At 42.5% G+C, this 16,138-nt stretch overlaps 2 protein-coding genes across 2 annotated transcripts in view; one reads left to right on the forward strand and one right to left on the reverse strand.

Annotated features, from left to right (window-relative positions):
• LOC143327869 (plexin-A2-like) overlaps positions 1-16,138 on the reverse strand; it is a 76,235-nt gene that overhangs the window by 18,047 nt on the left and 42,050 nt on the right. The window contains exons 8-18 of the mRNA XM_076742464.1: positions 15,984-16,080; positions 13,308-13,422; positions 11,874-12,074; positions 10,992-11,088; positions 9,823-10,022; positions 7,723-7,874; positions 6,541-6,658; positions 5,593-5,729; positions 4,959-5,126; positions 3,297-3,390; positions 590-829 (exon numbers count right to left, since the gene is read on the reverse strand). Of these exons, the coding sequence (XP_076598579.1) occupies positions 590-829; positions 3,297-3,390; positions 4,959-5,126; positions 5,593-5,729; positions 6,541-6,658; positions 7,723-7,874; positions 9,823-10,022; positions 10,992-11,088; positions 11,874-12,074; positions 13,308-13,422; positions 15,984-16,080 (1,619 nt within the window). The remainder of the gene's footprint in view (positions 1-589; positions 830-3,296; positions 3,391-4,958; positions 5,127-5,592; positions 5,730-6,540; positions 6,659-7,722; positions 7,875-9,822; positions 10,023-10,991; positions 11,089-11,873; positions 12,075-13,307; positions 13,423-15,983; positions 16,081-16,138) is intronic.
• ora1 (olfactory receptor class A related 1) overlaps positions 1-16,138 on the forward strand; it is a 105,140-nt gene that overhangs the window by 11,098 nt on the left and 77,904 nt on the right. The window lies entirely within an intron of this gene.

A 16,138-nucleotide genomic window follows, 5' to 3' on the forward strand; every position in this document is an offset into this window, starting at 1 on the left:
AAGTGGAAACTGTCACTGATGCTCACTGGTGTGTCGTCTGTTTAGAACACGTGAATCAAAGGCAATGTTGTTTAGAAATTGCCTATTCTAATATGTTTCCATCACTGGCTACGTTTACATCCACACTACTAATGCGATTATGGTCAAAAATATGATCGCGGCATTACTCAGATTAAGGTGTTTACGTAATTTGGCAGTTCTTTGAAATCCTGTCTACAAACTACTTCCCGCTGCAATCTTTCACATGACGTTTATGATGTGTGTCACTTCCTGTACATGCGCAATGTGATCAGTGGGAAAGAAATATGATTAAGGTGTACACATGCCTTCATATTACGAGTAAAATCGCAGTACTCCAGGTATCTCAATGCAATTAAGCTTAAACTGATTATGAGCTTAATCGCATTAACATGATTAAAGTATGGTGTTTACATGAGCTCCACCATACTCGCATTATGGTCTTAATCGTATTATAATATCATTATTAGTGTCCATGTAAACGTAGCCAATGACAGATAGTTATAGACTTGATAGACTTTACTGATAAATAAAAGAAACCATACTAGCAGCAGCCGGTCAGGTGACGTACTTTGAGTATGATCGGAGCGCCGGGCTTCTGCTCCAGAACGCCCGACAGACTGAGGGGCTCCAGGTAAGGGTTGGGGTAGTAAACAAAGCTCGTGTTGTTGTAAGTCAGCAGAGCTTGGACGTTGTTGAAGACGAAGCCAAACTCGTCCACGTGTTTGATGGTCTCCTGGTCCGCAGTGTACTCCGCCTTCAGGGAGGGGGCGAAGCAGCTGATGGTGGTTGTGTTCAGCACTTTGCACACCTGGAGAGGAATCAGATCAGGTGGTACACGTTACAGTGCAAACAGTACCTACAACCAGGCCGAGCGTGAGACATATTACAGTAACCACACTGCACATATCACCATACATGTATTTAATAGTACACTGGCTCACAGCGTTGTTCGGTGAATGAGTAATACTGACATAAATTACTGAAAGACATTGATAATTATAATTAATCTTCTCACAGAAAATTCCTGAGTCAATATTTTCCCCTCAGAAATATCTTTTATAAGCAATTCAACTTTAAAAGCATTTTAAATCTTCTAGTAATCATTAATTGTAGCTTATGTGAAGACATGAAGGCAGTAAATTAAGGGCCTTGCACTTTGTAGAAACCTAGAAACCGCTTTTGCCGAATAGATCTGAGCATTTCATGCCCAAATGTGAAAGAATTACTATTCTCAAAGGTTATTGACATGCAGATGCTATGAATCTTATGGAGCCTTTTAACATTATTCAGCGTATGCATAAAGAAACTGATGGTCTCAATGGTGTTAACCTACATAACCTGAGATTAAAGATATCTATATGTCTGACTGGTATTCATTAGCTGTTACAGTATTCCCAGCATGTTTCCTCCCATCCATATGTTCACCTGTCTGCTCTCGTCTTTGACCTCCTGCCTGTAGATGTATGACAGCTGCGTTGTCATGACAGTTGCTGCGGCACTAGTTAATACGGAGCGTTTTTAATTGTTTTGAATCCATTTTTCCAGCACATTTCAACTGTTTCATATGAAACCAATCACTTGCTCCACTGATGAGGTTAATAGAAAATTGCCACAACAGGTCTGTGTCTCTGCTGCTTTTAGCTATTGGTTCTTTATCAATAACCAATAGCTCTCTGGAATTGAAATGCAGCGTCTGTTTTCTTCTGCAGTTCCTTAAAATCTCTGAAAATCAAGCAGATCCCTCAAAGTCCCCCGGCTTCAGGGCGAGTTCCAAGTTTCACTTTTTATCTTAGGTTTCACAGAGAGTCGTTTCAAGTCAATTAACTGCTTTTGTGATTCAAAACATTTTGAAGCAATTGGAGTTGTGTTTTCGAGATATGTGCGATAAAGAGAGTGCCCTCATTAAATTTACCAATGACCCTCTTTTAGCTGCTGATTCGGGTTAAAGTTCAGCTTTAATCCCTTCAGATCTCAGTGCTGCCAGTGACACTGTAAAACATGCAGTTTTAATTGACTGGCTCAAACTCTGGGCTGGCATCATTACCACGCTGTTTAATTGGCTCAGGGCATACCTCTCATACGCAGCGTTGTCTACAAAGAAAAACACATGTGTTCTTCAAACACGTTACATTTGAAGTTCCTCAATTTTCAGTGGCCTCATCTTGGTTTTCTTTCACACGCTGCCGCACGAGCAATATCAGATTATCATCAAATATTATCACCTCCAGATACAGTCTGTCTTTCCACTGAGACACATTCCTCTGTTCAGGAATGCCTCATTGATAAACAGTTTGTGTTTCTACTGTTAAATAACTGTTGAGACTGACCTCAACTTTGCTCCCCTCAGCTGAGAGCTTTGTTTTTTTTCCCAAATAATTAATTTATTGGTCTACAATATATAACACTTAAGCACCCGATACAAAATCTGGTACAAGCAAACTATTTTATCATTCTGTTTGTGGCATCTCTTCACGAGTTACCTGTTTCAAATTGATTTTTTAAGATTATATCGATCTGTTTCAAGGTGGAACAAAAATTACCCTGCACAAGTTTCAACCCTGTGTGCAGTCTCACATCTTCAGGCAATTCCCTGACTGGTCCAAAGTGGAAAACATGAGGCTAAAGGTGACTGGACTTTTGCCATCGGGGCCTCAACACTTTGAAACAATCAATCACTTTGAAGCGACCTGCCTAAGGAGCTCAGGCAAGCAGAATCAGCACCATAAATCACCTCCCAAAACTGAGTTGTACTTTCATGTCAGTGTTTTAAAATCTCACTTTGGTCTGAGTCTCTATGGAACCTCTTTCTAACCCCTTTGTTTATATACGGCTTCATTTTTACACCCACAGCAACACTGACATTTTACAATCTACAGCTCATTAGATTCTTCAAGCTCTTAATTTGTTCTCCATCCTGCAGGCTGTTTGGTACAGAGACTGGCTGTTTTTCTGCCTTTGTTCACACATTAGTGGTGTTGTAGGAATACAGTTTCAGACCAGCTCTAAACCAACATGTCACCCGAATATGAGTAAAAATAAAATTCATATTATGTGACTACAACTGCATAAATGCTTTACGCTACATTTGAAAAATGTCAGTGCAGATCAGTGTGAAGAAACAAAAAGCAGTAAATTGACCACTGCACTAAATCCACCTTGTTACAACTGTACCGAACTATCAATAGAAATTAACTCTGTTGTGACATTTTCTATCAGCTTGAGTAAGCAACGTCAATAAAGGCTGAGTGCAGTATATTAGCAATTGTCACACTTACATTGACAGATTCATGGCCGGCATATTTGACTCTGACCCGCGGCTCCTGAACGACATCCAGGTTGGTTCCAGTCACTGTCAGTGTGGTGTGTCCACTGTTGGCAAAGAAGGAACAAGTTTATTCATAAGCAAGTAAACCCAAACACACCGCGTCAGCCCCAGGTCGGCTATACGTGAACACAAACTGCCTTTTCTCCATAATTTAATTAGAGTGATAACGGCAAAGAGATCAATCTTTTTAACTTGCAAACCCAACATTTTCCAGAAAAACTGCATTAATGCAGGTTCATGGAGGTATACCTGGCATGGTAGCTCGCTCTTTGTTATTGGGCAGGAGAGCCAGATCAAACGGCGAACCAGCTGGCTGCTATTTCATATTCATCCGTGACTGTGAGGCTGGCATAGCATGAATACAGGTGCTGCTTGTTTACATATCTGTGCTAGATGTGATTAAAATGAACAACACACTCTAATCTTTGCATAACCTGTGCTGCAGTGTGAGCTTAGAAAACTGTGGTGAGGAATTGGGAAAAAGAGAAGGAGAGACCAAGAGGGGAAGAATACAAGAGAGAAATGAAGGGAAAATGGCTTGAAAAAAAAAAAAACTGGCCAGTCTAGTCAGTCTGACAGAGTGCCAGTCCTCCTCTCCTCACACTTCAAAGGGTACCTAAGCTTGTAGGGCCACATAGTGAGACTGCACATTCATGATGAGGGCTCTTGATTGCAGCTCCACAAAGCTCCTCCTGTCACCAGGCTGAGGGCCAGGGTGTCTCTCTGAAGTCTAATCTGCAGGGACGTGGTGCTGGGTAATCCCACCCGAAACCAAATTAAATGCCAACTTTTATTTAGTGGAATACAGGTAACGCACCTCTCAGCTGTGATAGAAATGTTTATGCAGCAAATTCACTTTCATTGTAATATTAGCAGCATCGCACTCAACCAAATAAAGTCAGTGCATGGTATTTCAATGAAATGCAGCGTTTCGAGTGGTCACTTTGTTGTGATCCCTCATTGAATATTGTTTATCACTCTTGTTATAACTGTCTAGCACCTCTGTTCTCTGTATCACTCTCCCCTGTAACCCTGACTCACAGATTGCCTGGCGCCATGTTAATCTGTACGAGCCAGGCCTCCACACGGAGACAGGGGGAGTTTTTCATATTATTTATTTTTCAGTGGAAAACTACTGCACAATTAATGTAAGAGAAAATAAATAGACAGTGTCCTTGACTATGTTTTGCTCAAAGCACATTCACTTGGGCAAATGCTAATGAATGCGTACTGTATGTGTAAAATAGATCTTATGTGTTGCAGTGCTGCAATTTGCAAAATGAGATCGCTGCCTCTTACATTAAATATTACACGTCTCTATAATTAAAACTAACACCATACTTGCGACCAGTGAGCATGTTACTGCCCTGTAGGACTGCCAAATTTGTCAGCAATTTGCAAGTGACAATCATTTGTTAATCTTGAAGCTGCTACCATTTGCAGTCTGCATCTAAGCAGACGTGCAGATTGTTTTTTGTGTGACAGACCCTAAAGTTTGCATGTCTGTGTGTGGTAACAAGACCTCAAGGTCCAGGGAATGAGCCTCCGTCCTCCTGAGCTATCAGTGCATACATGGGACTGGTATCTGCGGTGTTATATTGCTCAGTGTTACCTGGTGATGCTCCACAGGGGCTCAATGCGCTGGACTGTGGGGTCTTCTATGTACTCAAACGCCAGGCTCCCAGGAACTTTGGCCCGGTCGACACTCAAAGTGACCTGCACCGGTCCGGCTCTCGTCACAGACGGCGCAGAGAAGCACACAATCTCCAACATGGTCCTCCTGGTGGGAGAACCAAAAGAGTGATTTATTCATGCCTCTGATTGTGACTCTGCCCACTCGATGCCGCAGTGGCAAATCCCCGACTTCACGCAGTTATGAGCCATGCACATTACTACAGTACTACAGGGGCGAGGATTCATTATAGACTGTCCCATCTCTTCCTCGTTACAGACACATTAGAGATGGAACACTGTAATTAGAGGGTGCTGTAGCTAATGGCTTCCTCGCCTCAGCCTCCTGACTCCTACCATGTGAGGCATTTTGAACTTTAAATAGCTATCTATAAATATGCAGAGAACAATACCTACCGCTTTGGGTTTCATCACACCACACAAATCATTATTAAAATGTTCCGTTAACGCACAGACACCGAATTTTATCAGAAGCTTCTGTTAACGGAGCAACCTCTTACCATGTTTCACAGAGATTAGACAAGGCTATCAGGCGGTTATGTTATCAGACTCACCTGTACAGCTCACAGGTCTGATTACCAAAGTACACATTAACAGTGCTTCCAGCGCCCAGGTTCTCCCCAACAATGGTGACCTTTGTGCCCCCAGATTCAGGTCCTCTGCCTGGAGTAAGGGCCAGCATTGAAGGGGTCTGTGGAGAACCAAGATTCATTAATGTTTCATTCAACAGAAATCAAACACAGAATACAGTATGTCCTATTAATTGTCTGATTCTGAAAAGCTCTGTTCCTGCGGCCTTGGCTCAATAAACCACTGTGGAACTAAAAAGTTGAACAGAAAAACTGTTAAAAAGGTTGACCAAAGAGCTTTCTTAGAAAAAAAAAAATAGCTTAATGAACTTTGAAAAGATGATATTAAAAATAATAATACAGTGAATCTTCAAAAGAAAGCAAAAATCTCTTTTAGCTTCAGCTCAATAAAGTACACCATTCTTTTCATTAGCAACACACAATGAAAAAAACATCAGAACAACTTCATTATGATGCTGAACTCTCTCATGCACAGTCAACTATATGTTGTACTTGATCGCAGCAGCTTGAATAGATCAGATTTATTTTTTCATTTTATTTGGCCTTATTTTAACCTTATTTATTCCATTGAAATCACAGATCTTTTGTCCAAGCGTTAATTAACTGAATATAGGGGGAGTGACATTGAAAAAATCAGATAAAACATTTGCACACCGACAACCTGCATTTCACCATAACTTTCAAATCGCTCAGGAATACAGCGATTTGAAATTCAAAGTTAGTTAGTAGTTTAGTCTTGTTCCATGCAGGAACAATACGTAGATGCAGAAAACCTAAAAGCTTTTCCCCCCAGTTCAGTTGAAGACTGTGATTTCCATATTTCTATTAATTGGCTTTTGACTTTCACCTCCTTCAGTTCAGCCATGTTGCCTGCAAACACTTGAAGTTAACATGCTTCAGAGTCAGAATTACCACAAAGGAGTAGAGCTGCGAGGACTGCGCACGTAGTTCTGGTCTGCATTCGCCAACGCACAGCTTAACTGGACCTGGTGCGTTCCCCTTCGGCGCCGCGGCCATCTCACACACGATCCTGTCACGACCACGGACGCAAATGCATTGAATACGCGGGCGTGCAAAAGATCATCATGCATATATGTCATAACACATACGAGGCACACACACACACACACACACACACACACACACACAGCATGGTGTCACATTTGTTATGGGATGCACTGGGGGAAGATGGCCTCTGCTGGTCAGTGTGATTGAGGCAGACTTTCATAGAAGTTGTGGGTCAATACAGAGGGCCATCTTTCTTCCTAATGGGAAACCTATAACAGCAATATAACTCAAATGATAAACTACACCCCTCCGCGTCCCCAGCATGATTGCCACCCACCATTACCTCCGGTTGCCATGACAACACAGGGGTTTCTTCAATAAATCAGTATTGCCTGTCAGGTCAATAAGATAAAGTGCGCCATGAATAAGTCATTATAGCAACTGACCCCATGCTGAAATTAATGGTTGTAACAGCTGTAATGCCATGTTTTAAAGCACTGTGTGTGCCAAATGAATGGCCCTGCCGAATGCACGGCCCTGTGCGAGGAACTCTGCGTTCCCTGATACAATAAGAGCACCCAGTGAATTGTCCCTGCCCAACCCTTCTATTCATACATCACGAGAGTTTTCCAATTTTCTGCTGGCATGTTCTTTTCTTTTTCTTTTTTCCTTTTTTTTTTACAAGGATATAAATAAAGTCCCTGCAGCCTGAGCCCAATCGCATTACATGGCTGTGAGAGAAACACATGGCTAACAGATTGTCCCTCCAGTCAGCGACATGCAGCGCATTTCAATTACAGCTGTGCCGACAGCCTCATAACGACAACGACACAAAGACCGTCTCTTCCTTTGGCTCTGACTGCACCAGAGCGATGCAAAGCCCCCCACACAATCCTACAACCTGATGAGGCATCACTGGGCTCCGGCTTATTCACAGACTGTGAGAAAAATAGTGTGAGAGCAAAAAAGAGATTGCATGTGTTTGTTTTGTTGTGTGTGTCTCTGCGTGTGTGTTTGCATCTGTACAGTACAGTACAGTATGAATCAATGCATGTCTGGGCACAGGAGGGGAGGAGTCTCTCTTACTGCTCTGCAGTGATGTATCCCTCCTCCTGTGGGGTGCACTGCACACCCGCCACCTCCACGTTTCCCTCCAGCTCAGAGAAGGACAGACCCAGGTTCAGGCCCTGGATGGTGACCAGGGTGCCTCCCTCCAGAGGTCCTGCCACTGGGCTCACCTACACAGGAGAGAGGACAAAGAGACGACGAAAGGATTTTAATTACAGTGATCAGCTTGTCAGTCTAAACCTCCCCCATATAACTCAGCACAGCCTTGTATTGTCAGCTACATTCTGAAAACTGTAAAACCTGCAATGCAAGGGCAGTTTAATCACAATGATGTTTTTCCAAATAGATTATTCAGTTAAAGGCAGTAGTGTACTCGTAGATTACAGTTGCATATATTGGAGAATGATGTGCTAGAAACAGAGTTAGAATTAGTTACAGTTGCAGTTGAGTCACAGAGATTAACTGGATTTCCAATCCAAGAGGAATACAGTGATGCTGAAACGCTAATTCTGTGTAAGCCCTGGTCAGAAATATGACTCTGACGATTTGGAGCACTTTCACAAAATACCAGCTTTAAGCCAAAAATGCTGTCCATCAAAATGTATATAACAGCATCTAAAACCTTAGAACTATCTGGAAAACAGAGGCGGCTGGGCTTACTTAGGTTTAGGTTCTTGGTTCTTTAGATTCTTTCAACTGCATTTGATTTAGCACTTGACCTACCACAGTTTCTGTGTAACCTCTGTGTGAACAAGAAGTACTTTCACCTTAATTCTGTGTGAGTCACATAACTCACTAAAAGGGGGTTTTTTGTTTTTTGTTTGTTTCAAAAAGCCTTAAAATCCATTCTAATTCAAAGCAAATGAATAATGCAGTAGATAACAAAACCTTAAGAAACCTATCCACAGTCCTTTCTAGGGTAAAGTTAACCACCCCAGCAGGAATACTTTGGACCTGCAGAGCAGAACAGGAGCGGTGTCGGAGCATCGCCCCCCCCGTTCCCGAGCAGCACTCGGTAGCTGCTTCATTCTGCTGCAGCTCCTTCAGAAACACTAATAATGTGACAGGGACATCAAAGGCTCGCGGCTCTTTGAAGTGGAAGAGCCTTGAATCTGTGCCTGACCCACTGTGCCTCATTCAAGAGAATGAACAGGAGTTTGTGACATAAAAGATCCATCACCACTTTCTAAACAAACCAAATTCATTTAGCTGTCCAGCACTGAAGGCATTCAGCCAGCGTGGAATAAAATGTGAGATAGTCTCAGGTAAACAGGCACTTAGATGGACAACTGGAAAGGTGGCCACAGAGAAAATTAGTGTTTATTTTTGACCACCAGGAATAGCAAGCAAGATGTTTTGGTGTAGTGTTTTTAGCAGGTACAGATAGAAGGACAGTTGAAGAAACCAGCTTGTGAGCTTGGCTTTTGTTCAAAGCCTTTAGCCTCAAAGCTCTTCCAGTAAAGGCAACAATAGAACTCAAACGGTGGTTTCTGGAAGTAAAAACTAATTAGAATCTCCACAGGAAATTTGGTTATATTCAGACTGTATACAATCCCAGAGAAGCCATAAGTTTTAAGAAATCTTGTTTTTACTCCCACATGCGAAGCACTAAAGTATCCAACGGTCTCAACCTGAGGTCAAACAATCAGATGTTACATGGTTATGATAACATGGTGACTCGATAACGGAGAGAGTTTCAGCTCCTGCCTCACCTTGGTTTCTCTGTCTCGCACTTCAGTCAATGTATATTTGGCTTTTTATTGCTAAAAAAAACCACATGAAACACGACTTCCATCTTTAACCACAAAGTTTTGGAACAAATTACAACAATGTCACGAAAGCCTTCAGCTGGCTTGCATATAGCTCAAGATTTCAAACTTTTATTACTTTGATTTAGTGAAATGTTGGAAAGAACAAAGGAACATTTAGTTCAAGGAACGTCTGAAAAAACAATTGATAATTGGCATGATGACTAACACTGAGAAATGTGTGACCGCTTATTCTAAATGAAACTGCACTTTTAAGAAATCTTCTTTGTGTATCATTTAAATGCACATATTGTCTGAGCTCGGTGGCCTGACTGACTGACAGACTGACTGACTGGGCAAACAAACAGACCTCAGTAATGCGTGGGTTGGTACACTTGACATTCCTGGCAGAAAGGTTCAGCCAGCGGCTAGCGTAGGGGGAGATGGGAGGACAGTGCTGCTTCATGGTGCATCGGCCCTCGCCGCTACACCAGCCACACTGGAACTTCCTCTCCGCCCGCAGACACATGCCACAGCTGTCCCGCTGGGCGCTGCACTTGTAGAGGTGCACTGCGGGATGACACAGAAGATATCTGGTCAGTTAAAATAACAAGTGATTACGCATGACAGTATTGATGTGTTTGAAGCTGTCAAGAAACAGAATATCACTGCTATTTACAACTACTGCTTTTTACATAGCACCTCAAAAGAAAAACAAAAATAAGGTCCAGAACTTAAGATATAAACAACATAAAATAACCGAAATCAAATGCTAAGCAAATAATAATAAGAAGATATTTACAGGAAGACACTGAGTTTGTGTGCCTGAGCTCTCCGGGTTATGAAAGCAAAAGTCAACCATGACAAATGCTCTGTAACACAACCGAATTTGAACCAGCATGCAGCGCTGTCACGATTCAATCAACTGTTCAAATTTAATCAAACTGATCAACCAATCAGAACACATTCTCTTAAACAGTAGGTATTCACAGTCAAGGGCAGAAATAACTGGCTGCTACCATGGACGATCAACTTGTGCATTCAATATAATTTAGAAGAAGCATGTTTGTTAAAATTCATCCTTTTTATTGAGAAAAAAGATGCTGAAGTAATCCAGTAAACCCTCCTTTGTCTCTCACATCCTCTCTCCTGTAAGTAGCCTGTGTTTGTGCCCGTGTAAAGTAACTTACCTACGTAATGACAAGGCCTGTTAAAATTCATGGCCGTCGGTGCGTATATCCTTGGGATGTATTTAATGTTCAGCCCACAATGACAACTGACAAACACCCTTTTCCTGCATGATGATGGAGAGGATACCAAGAGCAGCCGAAAGAGCCAAACTGAGCAAATATGAAGATTCACCCTTCATCCCTGCGGGCACACAAGTGATTGGCTGCTTTTTGATAACGCTCCCTGCTATTGTGAACTTTCTCTCAAGGCCCTTTGGAAGCCTTGAAGTGATCTCCATGACCCATCTATCCCCTGTGGATTGAGTGCTTTACACTTCTCAGGCCTGGCAGTGATGGATGGCAGAGGCACCTTTAATCTTCTCGGGATTGTCGATGATGAAATTGCCGTTCCATACGATGGAGAGGTCCACTGCCAGGTCGCTGATCTTCACACCCTCGTACATGTACTGGAAAGCAGAAACAGAGAGTGAGGGAGTGTGCGGTAAGTGGATCCAGAGTGAGAGAAGGTGAAAGAGAGACAGAGGATAGAGTTAAAAAAAAAAAAAAGATAGAGAGAAAGACAGAGTGGGGGAAAATGAGAGGATGAAAGGGCAGCAGAGAGATGAGGCTTTTAACCATCTGTCATTTCTGCCATGGTTGTCTGCTCCTCTCCTCTTTGACATGGAGGGACACAAACCCTGGCTGGGGTGGCCGATCATCCACATCTGAAGAAAATGGCCTTTTCATTCATTGTCACAGAGTAACAAGGTATGCTTTGCATCGAAATTTAGCCTGTGATTTGCATCGTGCAACAAAACTCCCCCCCAAATCTCCTGTATTCTCCCCAAACCTGTCACTGCCTGTTGGGAGCATCACATTCACGCTTTGTGAACACCGAGATGTTAGTCTGACAATATCCAGCTTACAAACCAAGGTCATGTTGAAGTCATGGTTTTCATGCTTTTCACTTTAGCCACTTTTCCTTTCCATTCCTTTCCTTTCCTTTCCTTTCCTTTCCTTTCCTTTCCTTTCATCCTTTGTTCCTTAGCTGTCACTTTCCTCCTTTCTTTCAAATGCGTTGCACTTTTCTTCATCACTCTCACTTTCTCTTTCCTCTACTTTCTCCTCAGTATGCTCAGCACCTCAGGCAGTATTCACTCATGTACCCTATGTACCTTGCCTACACAGCATCCAAGCTGTGTGCCTCATTTGACAGCTGTGAGACTCCCACAGGGAGTGTTTGAGGTCATACCGAGCTGTTCTGGCATTGCACGCTGGTGCTGTTGAAGCGCAGCGCAGTGACACGGTGGCTGACACCCTGCACATGCACCACGCACTCGTAGCCCCGCTGGCCCGACTGCGGCTGGGGGAGGTTTCGGGCCCTCAGGGTGATGGGTCGGACCTCGCCGGCCGGAATGAGAATTTCCCCAGAGTGAAGGAGCTGAGGGCAGTCCTGTGAAAACAACGTACAAACGCATGTAATTGGGCCATTCGCAGTCAGAACACGCATTGTTTTCATGTCGTCTCTGCTGTTATGCCTTAATATCACTCATGCATAATACACAAGTAGTATTTTCACTCGTTTCCTCTCAGAGATTGATTATCTACCCACAGTGTGTAGGCATCTATCTATATTATCTTTATATAATAATGTAGCCTGTCCATGTGTCTGTAATCTATATTAATACGTATGAATTTGTTATGTAGACATGAAGGAATTACACAGCACTGGGATTAATGAGGCGAATAAATCATTAATCCAAACACTCTTTGCATTAATGTGCTACATGTTACACTTTAAACTACGTGATATTTAAGACCATGAGACTTCTCCATTCTGAATATCTACTGTGTACTACTGTACTAGATTATTGAGAACTATACTTTTTGTCAATGTTTTTGCAGCGTTTTGTAATCCTCTTAATGGCCCAATCAGTCATTTTTAGACAGTCCAGCGATGGCAAGTGACAGTTGGTTCATCCCCTGCTTTGCTCCAGATTTAAATATAACTACTGGACAGATTGCCATGACATTTGTTATGGGTATTCACAGTTCCTAGATGATGAATCCTGATGACTTTGGTGTTCCCCTGACTTTTCTTCCCGCACCACCATGAGGTTGAAACTTGTGTTTTTTAGTAAAATGTCTCAACAGCTATTGGATAGATTGCAATGACATTTGGTAGAGACATTCATGTCCCTCTCAGGAAAACTTCTGGTGATCTCTTGACATTTCGTACAGCACCACCATGAGATTAGAATTTCAATTTGTCTCTTTTGTATATGACTGAGTCCTCGCACAACAAATGACAATCCCATCAGCCTCACCTGTTTTTTGTCTTTACTGCTAATTAGCAACCGTTTGCATGCTAGCACACTAACCTAAGATGGTGAACATGTTAAACATTATACCTCTATTGCATCAGCAGGTTAGCAATGTTACTGAGAGCACATCAGCCTGTTAGCATTTTGCTCAAAGCACCATTGTGCCTAAATACAGCCTCACAGAGTTGCTCACGTGGCTGTAGACTGGTTGAGTCTCTGTAGTAGAGCTATATTTTCACACTTAAATCATGGATTGTGCCTTTAAGGTAAAAGTGTCACACACGACCAGATAAATTATGTGCTTGAAAGCTGCACTTTAATCAGCTAATGAAACTGTAGCTCACAATGTGAATGTATAATACCTCTGAGGCGTTGACTCTGCCCTCCTGGAAAGAACAGCTGCTGGGGTCGTGGGTGCACAGGTTGCGGTATTTACACCAGTGGCAGCGAAACGTGCTGTTTACACAGGACAGACACCTGCAGGACGAAACGAATGCATTACTACATACTGCGACATTTTAATAATACATCCTGTCTATTGAGTTGTTCTGCATTTACACAGAATGTAAAAAAAAAAAAAAAAAAAGAAGACGAATCCCTCTATTTCCTCGGATTGAAAAGGGGAGACTGATAAAGGATTATAGCTTTCTGCTGAATTTATCTTGTCAGTGTGTTTCATGGAAAGATCAGATGTCCTCAGTTTCTATACACAAACAGCATGGATGATAGCCTTTTTGTCGCAGATGACAATAAATGACTTTAAGCATGAAGTCTTGGCAGGAGAGCAACTATTCAAATGTCTCTGTCACTTGAAGCACTCTTAAGCAGTTGTGTTATATAAAGAGATGTAATGTATCTAACAAGAACACTGTTTGTCCATGTTCAGCTTTTCATTTCATAATTCATTGAGGGTTTTTTGTTTTAGGTTTTTTTTTTACAAAACTGTGCTTTTTTTCAGCTTTTCCACTGTAATCAAAATAGTACATTTTTTAAACCACCCATCCAACTCTGGATTATATACAAATTCTGGAATGAAAGTGACAACTGAATATTGGATGGGTAGAATTGCACAACATCTCTGGCTCTGACTCAGTCGCTGCAGCCAGCGGTCAGCTGTGGATTAAAGTTGTGCTCAAATAACCCTGTTGTACTGGATTTAATCACATTTCATTCAGCAAACAGGGGTTGTGATACAACTTTGGGCGGGGAACTAAGAGGTAAAGAGATGAGAGAACTTAGACGGGTGATGCACTTCTGTGGACACACCAAACAGCAATTGGAGAGCTGAAAATTGAACATGTCCTATTTTCCTGTGGAGGGTGTGTGAACTTTGCTGTATGTAGTAGAGGTGTACCACTGTGCAGAAAACAGATCCAAGCACTACCCAAGTCTGATCTCCTGAATGTGGTCATGCAAAAAGACGAAACCATGAGCAAACTGCAAAACCACAAGCAGCACTCCAGTGCTGCAGCCCACTGCAAGTTACAAATGCCAATAAATGTAGCAGCGGCATTAAATTTTGATATTAATTAGTTGCCCACGGCCAGTATGGACATAAAAACGTGTGCTTGTGTGTCTGTGTGTGAGAGGGAAATTTGGGGGGTTGGGTATTAATAGAACCAGACTGGCAGGGAGCTGCAAACACTGGATAATTAATTATGGAGGGTGATGTGATGCTGAGGTGATGGTGGTAGTGGGGGAGGTGGGGGAAGAGGTGCTGGGTTAGGAGTGTGTTTGGTCTGAAATATTAATCACAGGAGTTCGCAGGGTCACTCCACAGCTAATGGAGGCCGTATTGGTGTGGGGCGGATGTGATGAGCTTCCGACTGTTTCTCTAATGGCTTAATATGGTTATATTGGGGCATTCATGTCGCAGTCAAAGAGCATTTTGAATAGGTGGCATGTGTATCCACTGAAAGCTAATTTCCAGGGTTTGGCTTTGAGTACACCATCAATCATGTGTTCCCCGTTCCTTTCTCGAATGAACTTAATTGTATACCCCTGAATTCAGCCTTTGTGTGCTTCTGGTTCAGTATTATTCGTGGCAGTTAAAGGTTGGTGAAGTGTGCATGTACAGCTGACCATTCAAATCTCAGTGACACCTCAGAAATGAAAGGAATACTACTTTCTGCTACTGCTCACAGAAAGTGGACAAAGTGCTCAAAACTCATAAAGCTCCTTCATTTAAAGCTGCCAAACTAATTGGCATTCATCCTAGTAAGATCCACCTTTGTAGCAGTGCTTGTAATTGTTATTCAGAGGGAAACACTCTTGTCATAGTTTACTGTAACGGTAAATACTGTTGACATTAGCATAATGGCTCAAAATCAAAGCAGCTTCCCTGCCCAGTCAGGAAGCTTATATTGGCAGGGTAAAACAGATGAGCATTTAAATAAAGCCCCCTTTAATTTATTTTATCTACCCTCAAGGCACCAGAGCAAGGCTAAAAATCTGAAATGTCTTGTGTCTCATATCTTTCCACAAACACAATTCTCTGACGGGGCCCCTCAGGACAAAGTCAAGTCAAAAGGGGTGTGTGTGAGTCTAATGCTTATCTATTTAGGGGTCCTTGGGGATTGGTGGCCTACAGCGAAGCATACTCAGCTGCACCAGTACAGCTGCTCGATTAATAGGCAGTTTCCAGGTGTGAATATGTATAAGTTGTTGCGTAAAAAGAGCGTCTATGCTGTGCAAAATTTTAGTGCATACAAAAAAAATTAGCATTGGGAATGACTGACAGAAAATCGGTACCTATTTCTATTTAAAGCTGTAAGCAATGAGCCCACAAACTGCCAGTTTAAGAAAAGTCGGAACAAACAGGCCATGGCAAACGCATCATGTTGATTTAAATGAAACCTGACACATAAATTGAACTCAGAGGTTATCTAACAGCCAGATCTTAAGTGGAGTTGTGAGCATCAGTACATCATTGGCCTAAATTAAGTTGTGCTCTTCCATCTATTGAACAACTCAAGGGTGGGGGGTGGGAGGGAGGAGGGGTGTGTGTGTGTGAGGGAGGGGTTAGCAGCTGGACTCACGTCTTATGTGTGCTGCAGTTGTAGAACTTCACCTCTGTGCTGGCGACCATTTGACCGGTCTCCTTTGAGTTGAGACGAAGCTCCACGCCGGCCCAGTCTGAGAGCGTGTGGGGGGGGGCATAATGAGTGGAAGGACGCAGAGAGAGACAATATGT

The sequence above is a fragment of the Chaetodon auriga genome, chromosome 2 (genome assembly GCF_051107435.1).
Source record: "Chaetodon auriga isolate fChaAug3 chromosome 2, fChaAug3.hap1, whole genome shotgun sequence".
NCBI lineage: Eukaryota > Metazoa > Chordata > Actinopteri > Chaetodontiformes > Chaetodontidae > Chaetodon > Chaetodon auriga.